The 20,906-nt window shown below is 41.8% G+C and overlaps 2 protein-coding genes across 9 annotated transcripts in view; one reads left to right on the top strand and one right to left on the bottom strand.

The window, feature by feature from the left end:
* Positions 1–9,736, bottom strand: part of Map2k4 (mitogen-activated protein kinase kinase 4) — a 149,673-nt gene extending 139,937 nt beyond the window's left edge. Inside the window, exon 1 of the mRNA XM_074046851.1 lies at positions 9,604–9,736. The gene's annotated coding sequence lies outside the window, so the exon portion shown is untranslated. The remainder of the gene's footprint in view (positions 1–9,603) is intronic.
* The window catches only part of Znf18 (zinc finger protein 18), a 38,507-nt gene that overhangs the window by 5,956 nt on the left and 11,645 nt on the right, over positions 1–20,906 (top strand). For 6 of the 8 annotated variants that reach the window (XM_074046848.1, XM_074046845.1, XM_074046844.1 and 3 more), the window contains exons 1-4: positions 9,870–9,940; positions 16,413–16,905; positions 18,095–18,257; positions 18,664–18,752. In XM_074046848.1, coding sequence (XP_073902949.1) covers positions 16,519–16,905; positions 18,095–18,257; positions 18,664–18,752 — 639 coding nt within the window. In that variant the 5' untranslated portion in view covers positions 9,870–9,940; positions 16,413–16,518. Of the gene's footprint in view, positions 1–9,869; positions 9,941–10,103; positions 10,600–16,412; positions 16,906–18,094; positions 18,258–18,663; positions 18,753–20,906 lie in introns of those variants that run through there. The other 2 variants (XM_074046842.1, XM_074046843.1) reach the window with 2 other exon arrangements.

Here is a 20,906-nt window from a genome sequence, read left to right as displayed (position 1 = left end):
GCCAGATCGCCCTCACATCCATGAATGCAATTCTTAATGAAAATTAATGAATTAATATGTAAATCAGGAATGATGATTATGCTTTTGTTATTCCAATAAGCATTCTTATAAAATACTTGTTATCATACATTTGTAATTTTTCTTTCAGTACCAGGGATTTGAAGTCAGGACCTTGTGCTTGCTAGGCAAGCACTCTACCAGTTGAGCTATGCCCCCAGCCATAGAAATAAAGTTTTCAAAAGGTCTGATTTATAAAGATACACCTTTTCCTTACATTCTATTTTACTTATACTGCACTTTTTTTTTTTTTTTTTTTTGCAGTACTGGGGTTGGAAATTAAGGCCGTATGCTTGCTGGGCAGGCGCTCTACCACTTGAGCTACTCCACCAGCCCTGTTTCTTTTGTGTTGGTTTTTTTCAAGATAGAGTCTCTCAAACTATTTGCCCAGGCTCCTCCTGATCTATGCCTCCTGAGTAGCTAGGATTACAGGCATGAACTACCAGCACCTGGCTTCCTTTTTTTTCTCTTTAAATCACCCCAAAATTATTGTACTTAAGTTTGGGATAAAAAGAACATGACTGCCTGGACACATGGCTGTCTTCTTGGAACAGGAACAGAGAACAGGAACTTCTGGGAGCAGCCTTACAAGGACACACTAGCTACAAAGCCAGTTGTCAACAATAATCTTAATCTGTACTTCTGGATATGTATCTGTTTTGTAATGTGTGGAGGAAATACAAGATAATTTGGTGGATTTTTTCACTGAGAAAAAAGTTCAAGTTCAGGTTTTTTTTTTTTTTTTTCAGTGCTGGTGGTTGAACTCAGAACTGTACTCATGCCCGGCAAGTGCTGTACCAGCACCCAGATTCCCCACCTTCCCCCTGCCCCTTTTGAGGTACTGGGGTTGAATTCAGGGCCTCCTGTTTGCTAGACAGGTGCTTTTCTACTTGAGTCATTCTGGCAGCCCTTTTTTCTGTTGGGTAATTTTGAGATAGGGTCTCCCTTTATGCCCCAGCTGGCCTGGACCACCATTACCTATTTATGCTTCACTATGTAACTGGGAAGACAGGCACGTGCCACGATACCCAGCCATTTATTGAGATGGAATCTTGCCTACTTTTAGTCCCGGTTAGCCTCAAACTGTGATCCTCTCGATCTCTGCCTGCTCAGTTGCTAGGGTTACAGGTTTGAGCCACCATGTCTGGCTCCCAGATCTCCCCCCCACCACCTTTTTTTTCCTAATTAACATATAATAGTTGTACAGGGGGATACACTGTGATATTTACATATGTGATTACAATATATCACATTTAGATTCTTTTTTAAAGTGGGTATAGCTCCGAAAACTTGCATTCCTATCTCAGATAGGGCTCCAGACTCAAACTCTTTCCTTCTTCCCTTATTTTCCCTTGTGAGCACTGGCTGAGATGTATATAGCTCTTGTGCTCATTTGCCAGGAATTTTCCAGGGCAGTGGCCGGAAGTGTAGCTCAGTGGTAGAGCTCTGCCTAGTATGCACAAGGCTCCAGGCTCAAGCCTAGCACCACAAAAATTAATAAGTATATAAAACAAATTCAAATTTGCCAAAGCAGTCACAATTTCAAATACTATGCTTCCAATTTTGGACCATGAAGTCTGAACTTGGATTCTGGGAATATAGTTGTCATATAATCACCTTATACTTAGGCTACATTCTTGTCTGTTGGCCTATCTTGGAAGTTTCCTGGGTATTGGAGATGTTGAGGACAACAGTTCTTCAGATGCCTAGCATCAGGTAGAGGCAACAGACTGGGGAAGAAGCATGGAGTGAACTGTGGGATAAGGAATATGGCAAGAGCAGTGCCCTGCCCAGTCTGCAGGAGTCAGCTTTGCCTTTTCCCCTAAACACCTCCAAGTCCTCTGGCCACAGTCTTCAGGCATCCCTAGGAGGTACCACAACCCAGAATCCAGCGGTAGGCATACTTAACCTTAATCCATCTAAACTCTTTGGTATTCTGAGGAATACTACTGAGCAATCCTGCTCAAATACCTCCAGAGGACCAGGTGGCTAAGCACTATAACTGTGTAAAGTAATTTGATTAAAGGGATAGTCAGACATGTTGAACTTCGAATCGCATGTACTATGGAAAAGTTTTCCAATGTAAAGTAAGAATTTTAAAAATTTTGTTGCCACTTTCCAACTTCCAGTTTGGAGGACCATCATCAGAAGAGAACATATCTTGTATAAAATTCTGTAAGCTTTAATGAATGCATTTCTTGCCTAATGCCTGGAAGCCAGCTTCTTCCAAGATGGGACTTATGTTTTATGCCTTTGGTTACATTTTGTTTCTTCTGCATATTTCTATGGGCAACCTAAAGCTCTCTGCTGAGACCCTTTTAAGACTTTCTCAAGCATACCACCATTGCTGACTGTATTTTCTTTCTGTTCTCTTAATACCACATAATGATTAGGCAACATTCTGGAAAATAATTTTAAAAACAAAAAGCATCCTCATGTCTGGTTAATCCCATCTTTTTCCCTCTGTGTGTTCCCCAATGTTCAGGCCTATGGTGCTAATTAACAGTGACAGATGACTCACCAATCTTGCCTTCCCTCCAGGGGAAGAAAAAGCTTGCTTCTCTCATTGATCCAGGGGACCTTCAGAAGCTACCACATGCTCCTGGAGATTTCTGTCAGAAGGAGACAAGTTCAATCTGGAAGATCGAATGCAGCCAGAATCTCAGTGTGGGCAGGCATCCAGCCATCCCCAGCATAGGCAGCAGGGACAGATGGGGCCACCCATGGCTCTGTGATGAAGGATTTTCAGGAGTCCTTCTCATCAAGGTTACTTAGATGTCACAGCAAGGGCAAAGTCTTACTATCAGAAGTCAGCAAAGCCATCAGCCCAGCAAGGAGTCAGGCACTTTAAAGTGAAGGAGGCCCACAGGTGGCATCAAGTGAGTATACAAAAAGCAAGGTCAATTAATAAAGGATCAAAATGGAGTACTTATGGGAACCAAAGGAGAATTCTGGGTAGCGAAAGACTTAAGGGGATTTGAGGCCTGTTACCTAATCCCTCTAAGATCCACACCTGCACAGAACTCCCTACACTTTAAAGGATCCTTGATAGTTAATGAAACAAAGAATCTCCTACAGGGCTGAAGGTGTAGCAGTGGGTACAACACTTGCCTAGCACAGGCTGGAGGCCATAGGCTCAATCTCCCAGTAGGGGAATGGAATATTGTATGACCTTAAACTATGCTGAACATTGTTTCTTCATGTTTTTGAGCTACACTCATGTATACATACACACACATATAATCTATGTGTACATATATTATTCTTATATATAAATCTGTATATATAACCTGTATATATACATTATCATATGTATACATGCATATATATAGTGTATGAACTTATAATAACAGTGTAAACATATACTCATATGCATACATATATTAATGTGTAATAGATATTTATATGTACATACAAAAGTTTTTATATATTTATGTACACTAATATAAATATACCCATAACTATACATTTATAGGTAAGAGAACATTCCCTACTAATGATACTAAACATATAAATGCACATTTAGAATAGACTTTTTTGTTTTGAAATCTTTGTTGTTGTTAAGACATGGTCTCACATTGTAGCCCAAGCTGGCCTCAAATCTCAAAATCCTCCTCAGTGCTGGGATTACAGTCATGTACCACCACACCTGGATCTCTAGTAGACTTCTTAATATTTAAAACTGTTTTGTTAGAATTTTAATCAGATCTGATTGGGTTGGCATTGTAATTGATTCCCAGAGTATCTGAAAAAGCGATTAAGCTAGAAGTGTAGTTCTGCTATTTCCTTCTTGTTTACCTGTGCCTGCATTATTACTCTTCTCTTCAAACTGAAATTATGTTGCAGGGAACTTATAAAATGACACAGGCATCTGTGTGCATTTTGTTAGGGTTAGCTGAGTTAAAAGTAGATAACATAACCCACAGATCCACTGAACCCAGCACATGTGGACGTCAGTCTGTCTCAGTTTGAGAACAAGTGCAAATGTGAGAACTCGCTGTCAGCTGCTCCATGGTATGCACCTCCTCATTCTCATGCCCCCCTCACTGTGACCCCAGCCTCTTCAACATGGCCCCACTGAGGGGTCCAGTAAATCCATTATGTTTCAATGCTGGTGAAGCTGAATTTCTTTCTCACCTAAAGGAGTCTGGCTTTATAAACTTAAAAAAAATTATAGGAAGTTAGGGGCATAGCTCAGTGGTAGAGAGCTGCCTAACATGTACGAGGTCCTGTGTTCATTCTCCAGTAGTGAAAAAATAATCATACAATTATTATGTGCTGTATGTACAGTTATTATGTATATGTGTACAATTATTAGCTCCATTTGAGGAAAATGTCTATACCTACAAACATTTGCACAAAAGGGTGGTAGCTACTGAAATCCTCAGGTCTCAGGTTGAGAACCTCTTGCCTAAAGACATTTTATGTCCTTAGGAAAGAATTTTGTTTGGTTAGAGCAGCATCACAATTTGTCCTCAGATTTTAAAAAATATATTAACTTCAAGAACTGAGGTGTTTTTTCCACAGGGTTATTTCCCAGCCTCACTTGTAACATCTTCAGAACATCCAACATACGACAAGTCATTTGGTAGGGCTAACTAGCTAAAACAAAAACAAACAGGACAAACAACAGAGTTACAATTTTTTAAATCATTGATGTGCTGGGTGGGGGTACATTGTAGCATTTACAAAGGTTCTTACAATGTTTAAAATATATCTTACTTGAATTCACCTCCTCCCCTGCTCTGCTTTATCCCACCTCCCCAATTTCTGGAACAGTTTCAACAAGTATCATTTTACATTTACAGACATGTCTATACATTATTTGTACCACATTCACCCTCCTACCCCTTCTTCCTCCCCAGGGAGAACCTGTAAGAGTTATAACTTTGATTCTCTGCTCTCTAAACATCCCATAGAAGACAATTCACCTCTGTCAGGAGTTAAATCAATATTTGCTACATTGAAGCCAACAGGACACAATCATTTGCTGGTGGCAGAAGCAGAATACTGGGACTAGCTTTTGTTTTGGTCTCCTTTCCCTGTCTGGTTCCTTTGGTCAGCCCTTTCTCTACAGCCTGTAACTGATATCCTGCACTGATACCCATGTTTCTTTCATTTTGAATCAGTCTGAACCTCTTTCACAGTTCAATAGGTCTTTTCAAATTTCTGCTCCTAAATTTTAGGAAAATGTTGATGAAGTAAATGACTAAGCCCCTAACAATCTCATGCAATTTAACTTCATTTTTGTATTAATTTCCAAATTCTTCTCATAGTAGAGCTTCCAAACCTTATACAATCTCTTTGAACAGCTTGTCTTGTCTGCCCTGCTCTATCCTGGAGCAAATACAGCAGAGAGAGGACAGAGCCTGGATTTGGAGTCACAAAAGGTAGAGTTTAAATTTGGGGTCAGCAATGGAGTGTCTCTGAGGCTTTGCATTAAGCACTTAGCCACTCTGGATCTATTTTCTTATTTCTACAATGGGAACAGGATGTTTGCCATGACTGACTGTCATGAGGGCTAGATAGCTTTAATTCCAGCACTGGGGAGCCAGAGGCAGGAGGATCCTAAGTTTCCAGCCTGGACTACATAGTAACCTAGCTCCAAAAAAAAGTATCTTTAATTGTAAAAAAAAATCTTGAAGTTTTATTCTTTCTTTCATTCTTTTTCTCCCACATAATCTTCTTTTGGTTTCTAGTTTTTTTTTTTTCTTCACCCTTTTGTATAACAAAAGGTTATACAAAGGTTAGAAACTGCTTTTGCTGAAAAGCACTGCCTCCTCATCTGGGCCCACAAATTAACTAAAAGCAGAATGAAAGCTTGGCATTCCTGCTTTCATTTTGCATCTCTCTCCTTGTGTTAACAGCTTTGGGTCAAGCTGGGCTCCTGTGGCTCATGCCTGTAATTCTAGGCTCGAGGCCAGCCCAGGCAAATAGTTCGGAAGATCCCCGTCTCCAAAATAATAACAGCAAAATTAATTGGAGGTGTGGCTCAAGCGGTAGAGCACCTGTTTTGCAAGTGCAAAGCCCTAAGTTCAAACCCCAATCTCACCCAAAAAACCAGCAAAAACCACTTTGGGTCAGACTCCTGCTTAACTGCACATAGGCATGTTAATCCAAGGAGCAGCTGTATAAAAACCAGTGGTATCTAAGTATCTAACCTATCTCATCCCAGAAAAGGCACAGGAAACAAAGTTTCTGATCTTGTCAAGGTCCTCCATTTCAAGATTCCTATGGTGCCCTTCTCAGCAGGAAGTAGTCACTGAAGAAAATGACCTTTGGCCTTTAACCTCCCTATAGAAATAGAATGATAACTTGAAGAAGGTCACTGGGCACTACCTAACTAACTCAGTTTTGGCCCTCTCTGGCTTTATTTTTGCCTGTTTAACCCTGCAGTCACCTTGAAGTCCAGAACAACAGAACTGATGATAAACATCTTTGTGACAAGAGTTAATCTACTCCCTCCAGGCAGAAATGACTGTTTTATCATCACAAGTCCTTTCCTGACTAATCCTGATATACACTCAGACTACAGTTTGACCAAGACTGATTACATAGGCATGCTCTTGCCCCTTTTCTGCATAGTCTGGAAGGGGATGTCAGCACACCAGCAGAAAGACTGAAATGCTTACTTTCTTTTCCAGTGGCCACATTCAGATAAATCTCCTTTCTCTGCCTTTTGCCATTACTCCTGTCTTTGAGCTTTTGGGATGGGTGGCTGAGCCTACTAGTCCATTGGGACCCCTAAAGCCAGGACTTTTGCCCTAAAACTCTGGTAACATTTAAACAATTTAGAATTTTTAATTGGTTATAATTGTATCTATTTTGGGGTACCATGTGATGTTTTGATTATGTGTACATTGTAAAAGATTAAGACAAACTAATGTTGGGTCTGGGGACCTAAAGGACAGATGTGTGAGTCAGTATCCCATCCCCCACGGATAGCACTGTGAGCCCTGCACCCTGAGAAGGAGATACATGGCCTCATAAATCTGCCACAAGGCTAAAAGATAGGATGCTCTCAAGGTTGTTTCCCCCCAATAAGGGGAGCAAACAGACCAACTCATGGAAAAGAGCCCACTGCATTCGAATCCATGGCCAATGGAAAGAGCCCACCTAACCCTTACCCTAACCCAGAGTTAAAGCTTCCATAAAAAGCCCCAACCTTCACCTGAGCAGGGATCCACCGGTTTCCAGGCTCTGCTGCACTGCTCTACTTGCAGCTCTTTCTTTCTCTAATAAATCCTACTTTGTGTGCCAACCTTGTTGTTTCACGAGTCAATCCACTGCCTCACAAGCCAATTCTCTGAAAGCCCATGACACTAACATATGGTCATGTGCTTTGATGGATATAAGGCACCTGCCCTCACCTTCTCAAAATCATGTGCATATCACTGCCCAAACTTAAGTAGCCACTGCACAATCCTCAAACCATTTGGAAAAAGGCCACAAGGAGAAGGCCCCAGTTTCTCACCACCTAGTAGTATTGGATGGTAAAACCCAAGCCCATTCAGCTTCGATACAATTGACCCTAATCCAAGTTGCCTGGCTTCCATTTTAAGGTGTAATTCTCGTTTGTAATACATTACTCTGTGTTCTCTTCCTATTCTTGTGGCTTTTGTGCTGCACCTGGTCTACTCTTAGACATTGTACCCAAAGAATCATGGGACATCTAGAACACCCCACCCACTGATAACAGATCCTCCTTATTTCTAGGCCCTCCTGGTTGATGTGGCCCAGGACTCAGTCCTTATGCCCCTTCCTTCATTTTCTTGGGGGTTAGACATTTCTTGCCTCTGTAGAAAACTCCCCCCAGCTATATACAGACTTGCTCCTTTAACTTGAGGTCTGGGTTCAAGTTTGTTTTATCTATTACTTCTTGCCTGACCATCATATATAAACTGTACTCCATTGCTACCACTACCTTCCCTACCCCGATTAAATTTTCTACACAACACTTATCATTATTTAACATACTTTTTGTTTTTAGTTTTGCTGTCTAGGGGATCGAAGTCAGGTCCTAGTTTATGTTAGGCAAGCACTCTACCTCTGGGCTATTTCCCCAGCCACCCCAAATGTTTTTTGGTTGTGCATTTATTCATTGTCCCACACCTGCCACAAAATATGTCCCTTGAGTGCCAGGACTTTGTGTAGTTCACTGTTGTATACCTAGCCGGTACAATAGTGCTGGGCACAGAAATGGTACCATTCATGTGGAATTCCTTTTTCCACCAGTTTTTCAGGTATGTGACTATATCATCATTCCCCCACATACTTTATTGCTTAGAGATGTCTTCCATTCTTCTAAACCTGGGACAGGGAGAGGACATCAGGACATTTCACTCTACTGCATATTAATTGTAAAAAGGGGTTTCATTATGATAGTTCCATATATGAATGGAATGTACTTTGATCAAATTTGCCTCATCTGTTCGTCTTTCTTAGTCCTTTCCTCCCTTTTAAAAGAATTTTAATGGGTTTCTTTATTCTATTTTTTGTTACATGCATAAGAAGTGCTTCAATCATGTTCACTCTCCCCTTTACCTTCTCCTTTCATCCTCCCTCATCCCACTAGACCCCAAATGGTCCCCATTTTACACTTACATCTTTTTTCAGTGAGGGGGAGTATTAGATTCTGCATATGAGAGAAAACAAACAGAATTTGCCTTTTACAGTCTGGCTTATTTCACTTAGTACAATGATTTCTAGCTCGATCAGTGGAACTGCAAATGGCATAATTTCCTTCTTTATGGCTGAATAATACTTCATTATATTCTACTATATAAATACTACATTTCTTTATCCATCCATCAGTTCATGGATACCTAGCTGATTACATAGTTTGGCTATTGTAAATAGTGCTGCTATAAACACGGTTGTACAGGTATCTCTATCGTATGCTGACTTATTCCTTATTCCTTCAGATATGTGACCAGAGCAATTCCCTTATTGGAAAACCCTCGTGTTTGTCAATTCCTCAAGACTGGATTCCCAGATTTGGATGTGATACTTCTGTTAATGCAGCTTTAGTATCACAACATGACTGCTGTGGCCCGGGGCAAGATGGCCTGGAAATGGGCATCTGGGAAACTGCTGAAAAGTCTGTGGTCACTGTCTTGGTCTAGAATTATGTGGAGGTAAGAATGGAGAGAGAGAGAAAGGTGTCTGTCAGACAATGAGATTAAAAAAAAAAATCCTACGAGTTGGCAATTGTTGGTGGATAGAAGAGGAAAGGAGAACAGTAGGAATCCAGAATGACATCCATGTTGAAGAATGAGAAAAATGAGGGAGAGAGAGAGACACTTGGAAGAGAAGCAAGTGCGGCATCTCACTAAGTCTAACAAGAATGAGATGAGAAGTGAGAAGAGAGAACTCAGAAAATACAGAGTTCGTGAGAGTCGGTGAACCAAGGCAGAGTAAGGTTAGGGCAAATCAAATGCTGCAGGAAGGCCAGGTGAGGCAGGAATGGCGCGAGAGATTGGGCGTGAGCATTTCAACCTGGGGGATGGAATAGGCAGAGGAGTCGGCAATGGACTAGGGTATTACCTTCGTAACTCTCGCAGTGCTTGGCCTAGTACTCCATGCAGAATAGGCACGCATTAAGTATCTAGGGAGCCGCGAAGACGTGCACGCAGCTTGACTGAATGGAAGAATGGAGAGCAGGAAGGCTCGGCTGGCCCTGGGCCCCGCCCGCTGTAGCTGCGGACAGCGTGGGAGGCGGAGCGGGGCGGGGCACCCTGGAGGCCAATAGGAGCCTCGATCTCAGTTCCGGCCCCGCCCCTCCGGTCCTCCCCGCCCCTGCGCCGCGCGTCGCTCGGGCCGCCCGCGGCGCGCGCAGCCGCCCAGCTCCCGGAAATGCGCTCGAGCCGGCGCCGCGGCCGAGGTGAGGGAGTGGGCTGGGCAGGTCCCGCCGTTGGCCGCCCGGGGTCGGGCCTGGCGCCGCTCGCGTCCGCCCGAGACTCAGCCAGGGTCCTCCCACCTTCGGAGTCACGGCAGGGACAGCGGACGCGCGCGCCCGTGTGCTTGGGAGCGCGCTCGCGGGCGACACGTCGAGTGCGGGGGAGGGGTGGCCGGGCCGTGCGTGGGCTCTGGGTGCGTGGGGACGCCGGGAACCTAACCCGGTCCTGAGTTCCTGTGCCTGGAGGCGGTGTCGGGTGCTCCGCCGGGCCGTGTGCTGGGATGGAAAACGCGCTCTTCCCCGATGTTTTTCGCCCGAGGGGTGGAAGTGAGCCTTGGAAGCGGGGTCCTGGTGGAATGACGCCTGGGCTCGCTCGCGCCCTCTCTCTCTCTGTTTCTCCCTGTCTCTGTCTCTCTGACCAGGGTGTTGCCTTTGGGGCGCACAGGCTGGAGAGTAATACAGTGGTCAGCACTGCCCTGGCCTCGGGACACTGAATGCCAGTGCTGCCCCAGCTGTTTGTGATAACCCCAAAAGCGCTCCCACAAACTACCAAATGTTGACTTTCATCTCTAAAGCACAGGCCTGATAGCACTTCCTGGGTTTGAATTCCATTGCCACTTGGGAACCTCAGAGGCACCTGATCTGTAAGCTTTACTACTTACCTTGCAGGGTGAAAGTGAAGATTAGAAAACAATATGAAAGAAGCCTGATAGTGAGCTGTCGGTGCTCAGCGAATGGTTACTTATATGTGCAACTATGTGGATAACATGTATATATAGTAGTAACGTATATATACTAACAGTGGTTACGGAGCCTCACATTTAAAATTTCATTCTAATTTGTTAATGCTTTACCAAGAAAAACAAGTATACCTTTGTGATACATTGTGAGCAGGTCCTCATGAAGTCTTGGGATATAAACCCCTATATAAAGTAATTTAGAATAATTAAGAGATTTTTTTTTACTACTATCGTGTGTATAATAATTACTCAGATTGGATTTAATTATTATGTAAGGTCTGTAGTTTTCCTTAAATATAATTTCTCCCAAGTGTTATCTAAACTATCTTAATTCAGAAACCAGCTAAATTTGAATAAATTTACAGATCAGTATTTTGCTACATGTTATTTAAAACTCAGGAGCCAAATTCATTTAGCTAGTGAAGGATTTCTGTACGTATATTCATTCATTGTTTTCTTCTTTTTTTTTTTTTTTTTTTTTTTTTGCCATACTTGGTTTGAAATTAAGGCTTTGCAGTTGCAAAGCAGGCGCTCTACCAATTGAACCAGATGGAGGAGGGGGGCTGTCTCACGAACTATTCCCCCCCCATGATCCTTCCCTGCTCAGCTTCCCAAGTAGCAGGCTTACAGGAGTGCACCACCAGCGCTGGGGTTCATTGTTTTTTGTTTTGTTTTGTTTGCAGTACTGGGGTTTGAACTCAGTGCCTACACCTCGAGCTATTTCACCAATCCTTTTTTGTGAGTTTTTTTGCCTGGGCTTGTTTGGAATGGCGACCCTTCTGATCTCTGCCTCCTGAGTAGCTTTATTCATTTTTTAAAACAAGTATTTAACACTGTGGGTCTTCCTTAAGCAACGCCCCAGCTGATTCCTACAAAGTTTGATATGCTGTATTTTCATTATCATTCAGTATGAAAATATAATTTTCCTTTGTGATATTTTTTGACTATGGATTATTAGTGTCCATAAACTGGGATTTTTCTATGTATCGTACTAGCATTGATTTCTAATTAATTGCACTGTGGTTAGCCAGTATGTACTTAAAGATTCCAATCTTTTGAAATGTATTATGTATATCATGTTTTAATGAATATTTCTTATATACTGGAAATTAGTATATTCTGCAACTGTAGGGTCTAGTGTTTTGTATGTGCCAAGTAAACCAATTTGGTTTATAGTATTCAGATTTTATATATCATTACAGATTTTTTTTTTGTTTCATATGCTTCGGTTAGTGGGCGAAGGGTGTTGTATTCTCTAGTAATGACTGAGGATTTCTCTTTACAATTGATACTAGGTACATCTGGGTAATAACTAGGTACTAGGGTTATTTTAGATGATGTCATCCCTCCCTCCCTTCTTCCCTCCCTCCCTTCCTTCTGCCCTTCCTTCGTTTCTCTCTTCCTTTCCCTTCCTTTCTTTCCTTTTTTGGGGTAGATTGAACCAAGGGCTTTGTTCATGTAGCGCATGCTCTCTGCCACTAAGCTAGTATCCCCAGCCCCCCCCCTTCTTTATTTTGAAATAGTATCTCAATAAGTTGACCAGGCCTGCCTTGAATTTGCAATCCTCCTGCCTCAGTCTCCCCAAGTAGTTGGGATTACAGCTTGTACCACCATGCTTAGCTTTTATTTCTCTTTATATTGAAGTCTTCCTTGTCAGTACAATAATTATTATTGATGAATTGACTCATTTCTCATAATGATCCTCTTTAGTTTTCTTTTTGTCTTCAAGTCTGCTTGGTCAGATACTAATATAGCTATATCAGCTTTGATATGCTCGCTGTTTGCATAGAATATATTTTTTTCATCCTTTCATTTTTTACCTGTGTCTCCCCCTTCCTCTCCCCAACTTTCTGCAGTGCTGAGAGTTGAACCCAAGGCCTCATTCATGCTGGGCAGGTGCTCTACCAGTTAGGTACACTCCCAGTCTCCTGTCTCTGTCTTTAAAACATCTTTTGGGAACAGCATATAGTGTCTTGGTTCTTAAAATCTGGCAAGCTCTGCCTGTAGTTGAGGTGTTTAGTCTATTTACATTTAATATAGCTCTTGATATGGTTGGAATTTAGTCTACCATATTGTCTTGTTTTTCATTTAACTTTTCTGGTTATTGATTTTTTGGTTTTTTTTTTTTTTTGCTCCTTTCCTATCACATTCTGAGTTATTGAGTATTTTTTGGTATTCCTTTATTGCTTTTAAGGTATGCATCTTTGAATAATATTTTTAGCTGATCATGGTGGTGTACACCTGTAATCCTAGCAGTTGGGAGACTGAGACAGGAGGATCATTTGAGTTCAAAGACAGTCTGGGATACATAATAAGACCCTATCTTGAAATAAAACATATTTGCAGAGCTAACAATATACCTCCTTAACAAAATTTAACTTATCAAAATCTCCTTAAGACTGCACCGCTTTACAAATGACAATGCACATTTGTCATTTTTCCTGTCACACCTTCACACTTCTGCTTTCCCACCTGATACACCTCACTGCTCACTTTTCACTTCTAATCCTATTTCTCACTTGGCAATTCACAAATCTAGTAACAGATTAATTCCATTTACCCTCCCCATGCTATTTTAATGTCTTTTATTATTACATTGTAATTAGCTTTGCATTTAGCAACCAGATGTCTTTTAAAGAAGTTATAAGAATAAAAACTGTAGTGTTTTATTTTTATTCACCACATTGTAACTATTTTTGATGCTTTTCATTCTTTTCTGTACATTTGAGTTTCCCATAATTTGGAAGAATATGGCTTAGCGTTTCTTTGTAGTGCACATCCACTGGGGACAAATTCTCCTGGTTTATCTTAAAACTGTGTGTCTGTGTGTTTGAGGTTCTGGGGATTGAACCTAGGGCTTCATCCATGGACCCTAAAAATTGTGTCTTAATTCTAATTTCTGAAGGATTATTATTATGTTTATGCTGGATGTAGACTTATAGGTTGCAATTCATTTTTTATAATTTATATTTTCTTTTTTATGTTTTTTGTGGAAAGTCCCTATCTCTTTTCCCATTAAAGCTATATTTTTTTTTTAAGTCCTTGAACCATTTTTGAGTTGGTTTCTCTGGACTCCTTTTTTCCTTAACGTTGGGTTATATTTTCCTGTTTCTTGACATGTCTATTAATTTTGGATTATAGTCTGGATATTAATTTGGATAGCATTTTGTAGATGCAAAAGATTCAATTATCTTCCTTTAAAGATTGTAGCAGGCAGTTCATTTACTGACTGATCACTTTCAACTTATAGGCTCAGTTTTATTCTTAGAAGATCTCTGAAAAGTCCAAGGTGTTTTCCATGTCTTTCTAAGTTGATAAAACTAAGCAGGGTCTCACTTGTGGATCTTTTGTTTTGTTTTGTTTTGTTTTGGTGGTACTGGGATTTGAACTCTGGTGCTCTACCACTTGAGCCATTCCACCAGTCCTTTTTGTGATGGATGGGTTTTTTTGAGATAAAGCCTCACAAACTATTTGCCCAGACTGGCTGGATCCTCCTGATCTCTATCTTCTGAGTAGCTAGGATTACAAGCTACTGATACCTGGCTTTTTTTTTTTTTTTTTTCTCGATAGTAAAGTTTATTAGGAAAGAAATACACTTAGAATAGAGTGAAAGTAAAACAAAAAAAAGAATAGAGTGAAAGTGGTCATCTCTAGAGAGAGAACAAGAATGACCTCATCTGTAGATCTTGTTGAAGCTTGGTTTTAGGTTTTGTTAGAGCAGATGAAAGTGGGCCTCACTCTAGTGTGTGGACTTTACCCCTGACATGTAGTCTTCTTCATGTCTCAGGACTGCTTGGATATGCAGAAAGCTCTCTTCTGTCTGGACAGTTAAAGACTCCAGTATCTCATTACTCATCAGTCTTTAGCTCTTAACCCTCTTGCAACTGCTCTTTATTAAACCTTGCAGTTTCATCCTACTGGTGTGCAGGCCAAGCCTTGTGCAGCGGCTGATGAGGACACCCCAGACAGGTTACTGTTCCCATCCCCACAGATTCCTCCCTGCCCTATTCTTGAGACTCCAGCTGCTTCAGCTGTTCCACATTCTAATCTCAGATCTTCAGCTTAGTGAGACCTTTCTGCTCTACTTGAACTTCCACTTCCTGCACAGTAGTTGGGCCTTTATCCTTGAACAGACAGCCAAAATGATTGTGGGCTTTCCTCACACATTTCTATTCTCTCAGAGACTGCATTCTTCCCTTCCTTATTCTGCAGTGCCTTATACTTTTCCAGTTTCGTAGCTGCTTCCAGTGGGGGGGCTCCTTTATATTACTGATTACTCTGCCAAGGTGAAAAGCAGAATTCCTCCAAATACAGGTTTATTGAGCACACCCAGCACATGTCACTTATTGCCACTGGGTGCTGCATAAATATATGAATAAAAAATGTAGGTTTTGTTTAAAACTAAAAAAAAATAGTTCTGCCTGAGAAACATATGCTGATCATTTTTTACCTCATTCTTTCTTTTGTTGGACTCTGGGAAAAATTGCATTCCTATTTCTTCTCCTGTTTTGGCTTTAAAATGCCCTTTATTTTTATTTATTTATTTATTTATTTTGAGGCAAGTTATTGCTATGTAGCCCAGACTGTCCTTGAACTCATAATCCTCCTGCCTCAGCATCCTGAATGCTGGGATTACAGGCATGGACCACCACACTAGGCTAAATGCTTTTCTGATGTAGGATGACTACATCAGAAGGAGGACAGAAATGTCCTCATCCATTAGGGAAGAGGACATTGCTTCTTATACGTCAAGAAAAACACAGCTATTAAAAAAGCTAGAGGGCTGGAAGTACGTCTCAAGTGATAAAGCAGCTGGCTAGCAAGGGAGAGGCCCTGAGTTTAAATCCCAAAAATGCCCCCCTTCCAAAAGGGAAAATTCAAAACAGCTAGAGTATTATGCTGATCTCTAATTAGGTCAGAAACCCACGTGACTGAGTGTGGTTTTTCATTTGTTTGTTTGTTGCTATTAGTATTACGGGGAAATGGTACCTTTTAGCTCCTTCACAACATTTAAGGCTTCATCCAATGATCCACGATTAGGAACACCTGCAAGAAAGTTAACTAGAAATACAAAGCGTGTGAGCTTTTGAAATGTTAATATTAACTTTGCCACTCTTTTCACTGCCTCAGTTGTGGTCTTCTAAAATCTTGATACTGTGTTAGTCAGATTCATGTCACCGTGATACAATACCTGAGACAAATAACTTATAAGGGCGAAAAATTTCTTTTGGCTCATGGTTTCAAAAGTTTTAGTCCATGGTGACTTAGTGGGATAGAACATCATGGCAAGAGCCTGTGGCAGAGGAGAGGTGTCCAGTTGCCATGGAAGCATCTGGTCCTTTCAACATAAGCCTGTATCCTAGGCATTATTGTCTCAATCTGGCTTTATTTTTCAGTCTGCAGATGTATAGGTGCATATATAGAAGTATGTTTTGCAGAAGAGCTGTTACCTGGAAACCCATAGTGACAATGCTTCATATGCTACATTTTATTCTTCTGCATGGTCTGGGCATTTGAAAGCCAACAGAGACTGTTATTAACTGGGCAGGGTGATGGTGGTTGTTTCTATCCTGTGTTGGAGGTTTGCTTTACAGCCTCAAGTTTACATTCTTTCAAAATAGAATAGTGTATATGTCGAGCAGATCAGAAGACTGCAGGGCCTCTCGGTGGGCATGTGCATTGTTCTTTCTGAATATGTGTCCTTCTCCTCTGTACAGCTTTCGATCTCATTACCTCTTTAACATCCTCCTGAAGACTTGGTTCTCCTCAGAGACAATTCCACCCTGGAAGCACTGCACCTTAAAGGACTTGTGAAGCCAGACGATGCCCACAGACCTGGGGCAGGCCCTTGGCCTTCTGCCTTCACTGGCAAAGGCTGAGGATGCCTCACTCTCTGGACCAGACATTGCCTGTCAAGGAGAACTCTCCAGCCCCGAGACTGCACGCCAGCTTTTTAGGCAGTTTCGTTACCAGGTGAGGTCTGGACCCCAGGAGACCCTGAGACAACTTCGGAAGCTCTGTTTCCAGTGGCTGCGGCCAGAAGTTCACACCAAGGAGCAGATCCTAGAGCTCCTCATGTTGGAGCAGTTTCTGACCATTCTCCCTGGGGAGATCCAGACGTGGGTACGGAAACAGCACCCAGGTAGTGGGGAAGAGGCAGTGACCCTTGTGGAGAGCTTGAAGGGAGATCCCCAGAGACTGTGGCAGTGGGTAAGCAGAGGGTATTGTTTGCTTGTTTGTTTTTGAAGTACTGGGAATTAAACTCAGGGCTTTGCGCTTGCTCGATAAGCACTCTACCTCTTGAGCCACATCCCCAGTCCTTTTGCTTTTAGTTTGTTTTTCAGATAAGGTCTCATGTTTTTGCTTGTTCAGTTTCAGACCACACTCTTTCTACCTCTGCTTTCCAAAAGCAGAAATTATAGATGTGAACCACCATGCCCAGCTTGTTAGTTGAGATAAGGTCTCACTAACATTTATTTTTTTGCCCAGAATGGCCTGAAACAAACCTCAGTCCTCCTGCCCCCACTTCCTGGGTACCTGGGATTACAGGTATGCACCACCATGCACAGCCAAGTTTCTACTGTTGAATGACATGGTTGCTTCCTCTGGCAACCAGCCCCTGAAGCTATCTAGGGGCCCACTTAGAGTTGCCTCATTAGCACAAACTCCAGTATAAATGAAATCTTGTTTTTTTTTTTTTGGTGAGACTGAGATTTGAACTCAGGGCTTTTATGCTTGTGAAGCAGGAGCTCTACTACTTGAGTCACATCTCTAGTCCATTTTGCTCTTGTTATTTTGGAGATGGGGTCTTGCAAACTATTTTCCCAGGCTAGCCTCAAACCACAATCTTCCCATTCTCAGCCTCCCAAATAGCTGGGAATACAGATGTGAGTCACAGGCACCCAGCTGAAAAGTCTTTATTGTGAGTAAAAAAGACTTCTTTCACTCCTGTCACTTGGGAAGTTATAAGAATTTTATGAGCTCTGTTCCAGGATCAGAGGACAAAGATAATTAGATGTTTCATATGCCAAACCTGTGTTTTCTCTACCTTATCAAATTCTAAGACTCTCTATGACTCAACACCTTTAGCCATTGGGGTCGGGAGTGAAGTCTCCCATCCCACTCCACCTTTAGTATTTGAGTTATTTGAAAGGCCCTGAGTTTTAACTGGCAGAGAGTTTCTAGTAGAACTCAGTATTAGTGGCATGTTTCAGAGGTGTCCCAGGCCTGGTTTGGCCTCAGCTTTTGGTGTCTTTTGGGATACTTCTTTCACTGGTTCCTGCTGGACCAAAAGCTGGTTTTCTGTTTACTCTGTGGGTGTAAAGACTGTCTTGTGGTCTGTTACAGAAGGTTAGTTGCACATCTTTCAGGAACCTTGACTGTATTGTCTGGTCTCTAGATCAGCATCCAAGTTCTGGGGCAGGATGTCCTATCAGAGAAGAACGACTCTCCACACTGGGAAGTGGAGCCCCAGGAGTTGGGGCTTCACAATCTGCCCTCAGGGCCTGGGGAACTGCTGCACCACAACGTGAAGGAGGAATTGGACACAGAGCCAGAATTAGGTGAGGGACAGTTACTCACAGTGCTATGTGGTACTCTCTTGGAGAAATTTGGGGGTTCTGGCTAGTAAGCCTTAAGCGTGAAGTGAAATGATGTGGTGCCCTGGAATGTTTGGAAATGTGGTAGAACTCCATGAACCATTCTGCCTTGGAGACTCAAAGTCTGTATTTTAAATCACTTTGTGACTAGGCCAGACCATTTGGATTTTGTTTCTGAGTAAGGAGATGGGAGACAGATGGGTAAGCATGGAAGTTTGGAGGGGTCAGAGTTTCTTAGAAGGTAAACACAAGCCTTGAAATTTGGATAGTGGAACAGATTGTTCTAATTTGTGAAGATTTTTATCTGTACCCTCTGGGTAGTGGTTAAGGAAGACATCTGGATTCTGGAAACTTCCTCCTCTCATTGCAGCTCTGGCTGCTTCCCAGCTTCCTGCCAGACCTGAGGAAAGGCTGGGAGACCAGGACTTTGGAACAGCACTTCTCCCAGGAGCACCACAGGTGAGCTGGCTTCCCTTGCTTCTCTTACCCTGATCAGGCTTCAAAGGAGTGTCAGTACCTAGGAGGATTGGCAGGGGAGGAAAGGGGTAACAGTTAACAGCACTTGGGGAATAAGCCCCAGGTTTCAGTACTTCCCTCAAGTTACATGTTTCTTCATCTGGCCTCTGGGAAAAGGTACCAATTACTGCAAAGACAAATCTTGTTTTGACTCCAATACTGTCTTACCGTCTCTTTCTTGGTTCTTGAAGGTTATGCTTATAAATGGCTCTTTCACTTCCTACCCATATAGAAGTCAGTTTGAAATTCTGAATGGTTATTTCTAATGTGAATTTCTCCTCCAGCCTTATGGATGTGTATTTAAAATGTTCAGTTTGGTAAGTTTGATATACATGTGTAGTCCTAAAGCTACGACCACAATCATGATAATAAGTATATCCATTGCATGCAAAGGCTTCCTTTTCACCTTTTCTGCTCCTCTCTCCTGTCCCCTTTCACTTGCATTCCATCCTGAGGCATCTACTGACCTACTTTCTATCATAATGCATTAGTTTGCATTTTCTAGCATTGTATCTAAAATGGAATCTTGCCAAAACACTCTTTTCTTCTGCACATAATGTACCTTTTCCTTTATGTCTTTTAATATCTTCTCACTGGTTTTATTTTACTTTATAGGTTTTGTGCTGAAGGATTGAACCCAGTGCTTTATGCATACTAAACATGCATTTTGTCACTGAGCTATGCCCCTAACCCTGATGCTGTATTGTTATAAGTGTTGTTAAATTTTTCTCTGGGATGCAGTTAAGGTATTTGGACAAAGTTTCCCCTGATTTGGAAGTTACATTTCAAGTGCCCCAGGGGATGCCTGAAACTACATATAGTACTGAACCCTGTAGGTGCTGTTTTTTTCTTATCCTAACATACCTATGATAATGTTGGTAAATTCATAAATCAGGAAAAGGAAGAGATAAACTGATAACTACTAATAAGTAGAATAATATACTGTAATAAAAATTACATGAATGTGCTTGCTGCCTGTTTTGAAATATCTTACTGTACTATACTCACCCTTCTTGTGCTGATGTGAGATGATACAGTCACATGTGCTGAGATGAAGTGGGATGAATGACTAAGTGTTCACCATACACAGTGGCCATAATTTCTGCAAAACTACCATTCTTTTTCCTTCTTCACAATTTCATGGATTGAAGATATGTTCTTAATGTAGATCTTAGCAACCTCAGTATATGATTTTTAACTCAAGAATGTTCATGTTTCTCACTTAAAGGAAGCACTGTATGGCTTCCTTTTGGTGAATCTGGCCTCACTATTCTTGTGCTTTGGGGTCTTTATTAAGTACAATAAGGATTACTTGAACACCAGCCCTGTGATCGGACAAACAAGATGGCTACTAAGTGACTAATAGGTAGCCTATGCAGTGTGCGTGTTCTGGACAGAGGGATAATTCATATCCTGTGAGAGATTTCATCACGTTCTCAGAATGGTACACAATTTAAAACCTACAAATTCTCTATTTCTGAAATTTTCCATTCAATATTTCCAAATAACAGTTAACCAAAACCAGAGAAAGTGAAACTGCAGATTCCCTGGACAGCACCAGGGAAGCAAGTTGTTGTTTTCCCTCCATTACTCCAGGATGTTCTCTCTGATTCATATTCTCTCTCTCTCTCTCTCTCTCTCTCTCTCTCTCTCTCTCTCTCTTTCTCTTTCTCTTTCTCTTTCTCTTTCTCTTTCTCTTTCTCTCTGTGTATGTGTGTGTGTGTGTTGCTGGGGATTGAACTCACTTGAGCTATGCCTCTAGCTCTTTTTTTTTTTTTTTTTTTGTGGTACTCAGGTTTGAACTCAGGTCTTCTTGCTAACTGGGCAGGCACTATACTGCTTAAGCCACACTTCCATCCCCCATTTTGTTTCTTGTGAGGAAGTGTTCAATGCCCAGGCTGGCATTGAATGCTAAATCCTCCTGTCTCCACTTCCCAAATAGCTGAGACTACAGGTGTGCACCACCATGCCTGACCCTTCGATTCTTTTGGTTTGTTATCTTTCCTGGACTTGAGGATCCCTCTGCAGATCTCTAAACCTCTCTTTGTGCTTCTTCTTTCTCTCTATAACCATCTTGGCCTCCCTAGACCGTGAGCT

The sequence above is a fragment of the Castor canadensis genome, chromosome 11 (assembly GCF_047511655.1).
Source record: "Castor canadensis chromosome 11, mCasCan1.hap1v2, whole genome shotgun sequence".
Taxonomy (NCBI): Eukaryota; Metazoa; Chordata; class Mammalia; order Rodentia; family Castoridae; genus Castor; species Castor canadensis.
The sequence above is the reverse complement of the archived record's forward strand: the minus strand, read 5'-3'. Positions and strand labels throughout refer to the sequence as shown.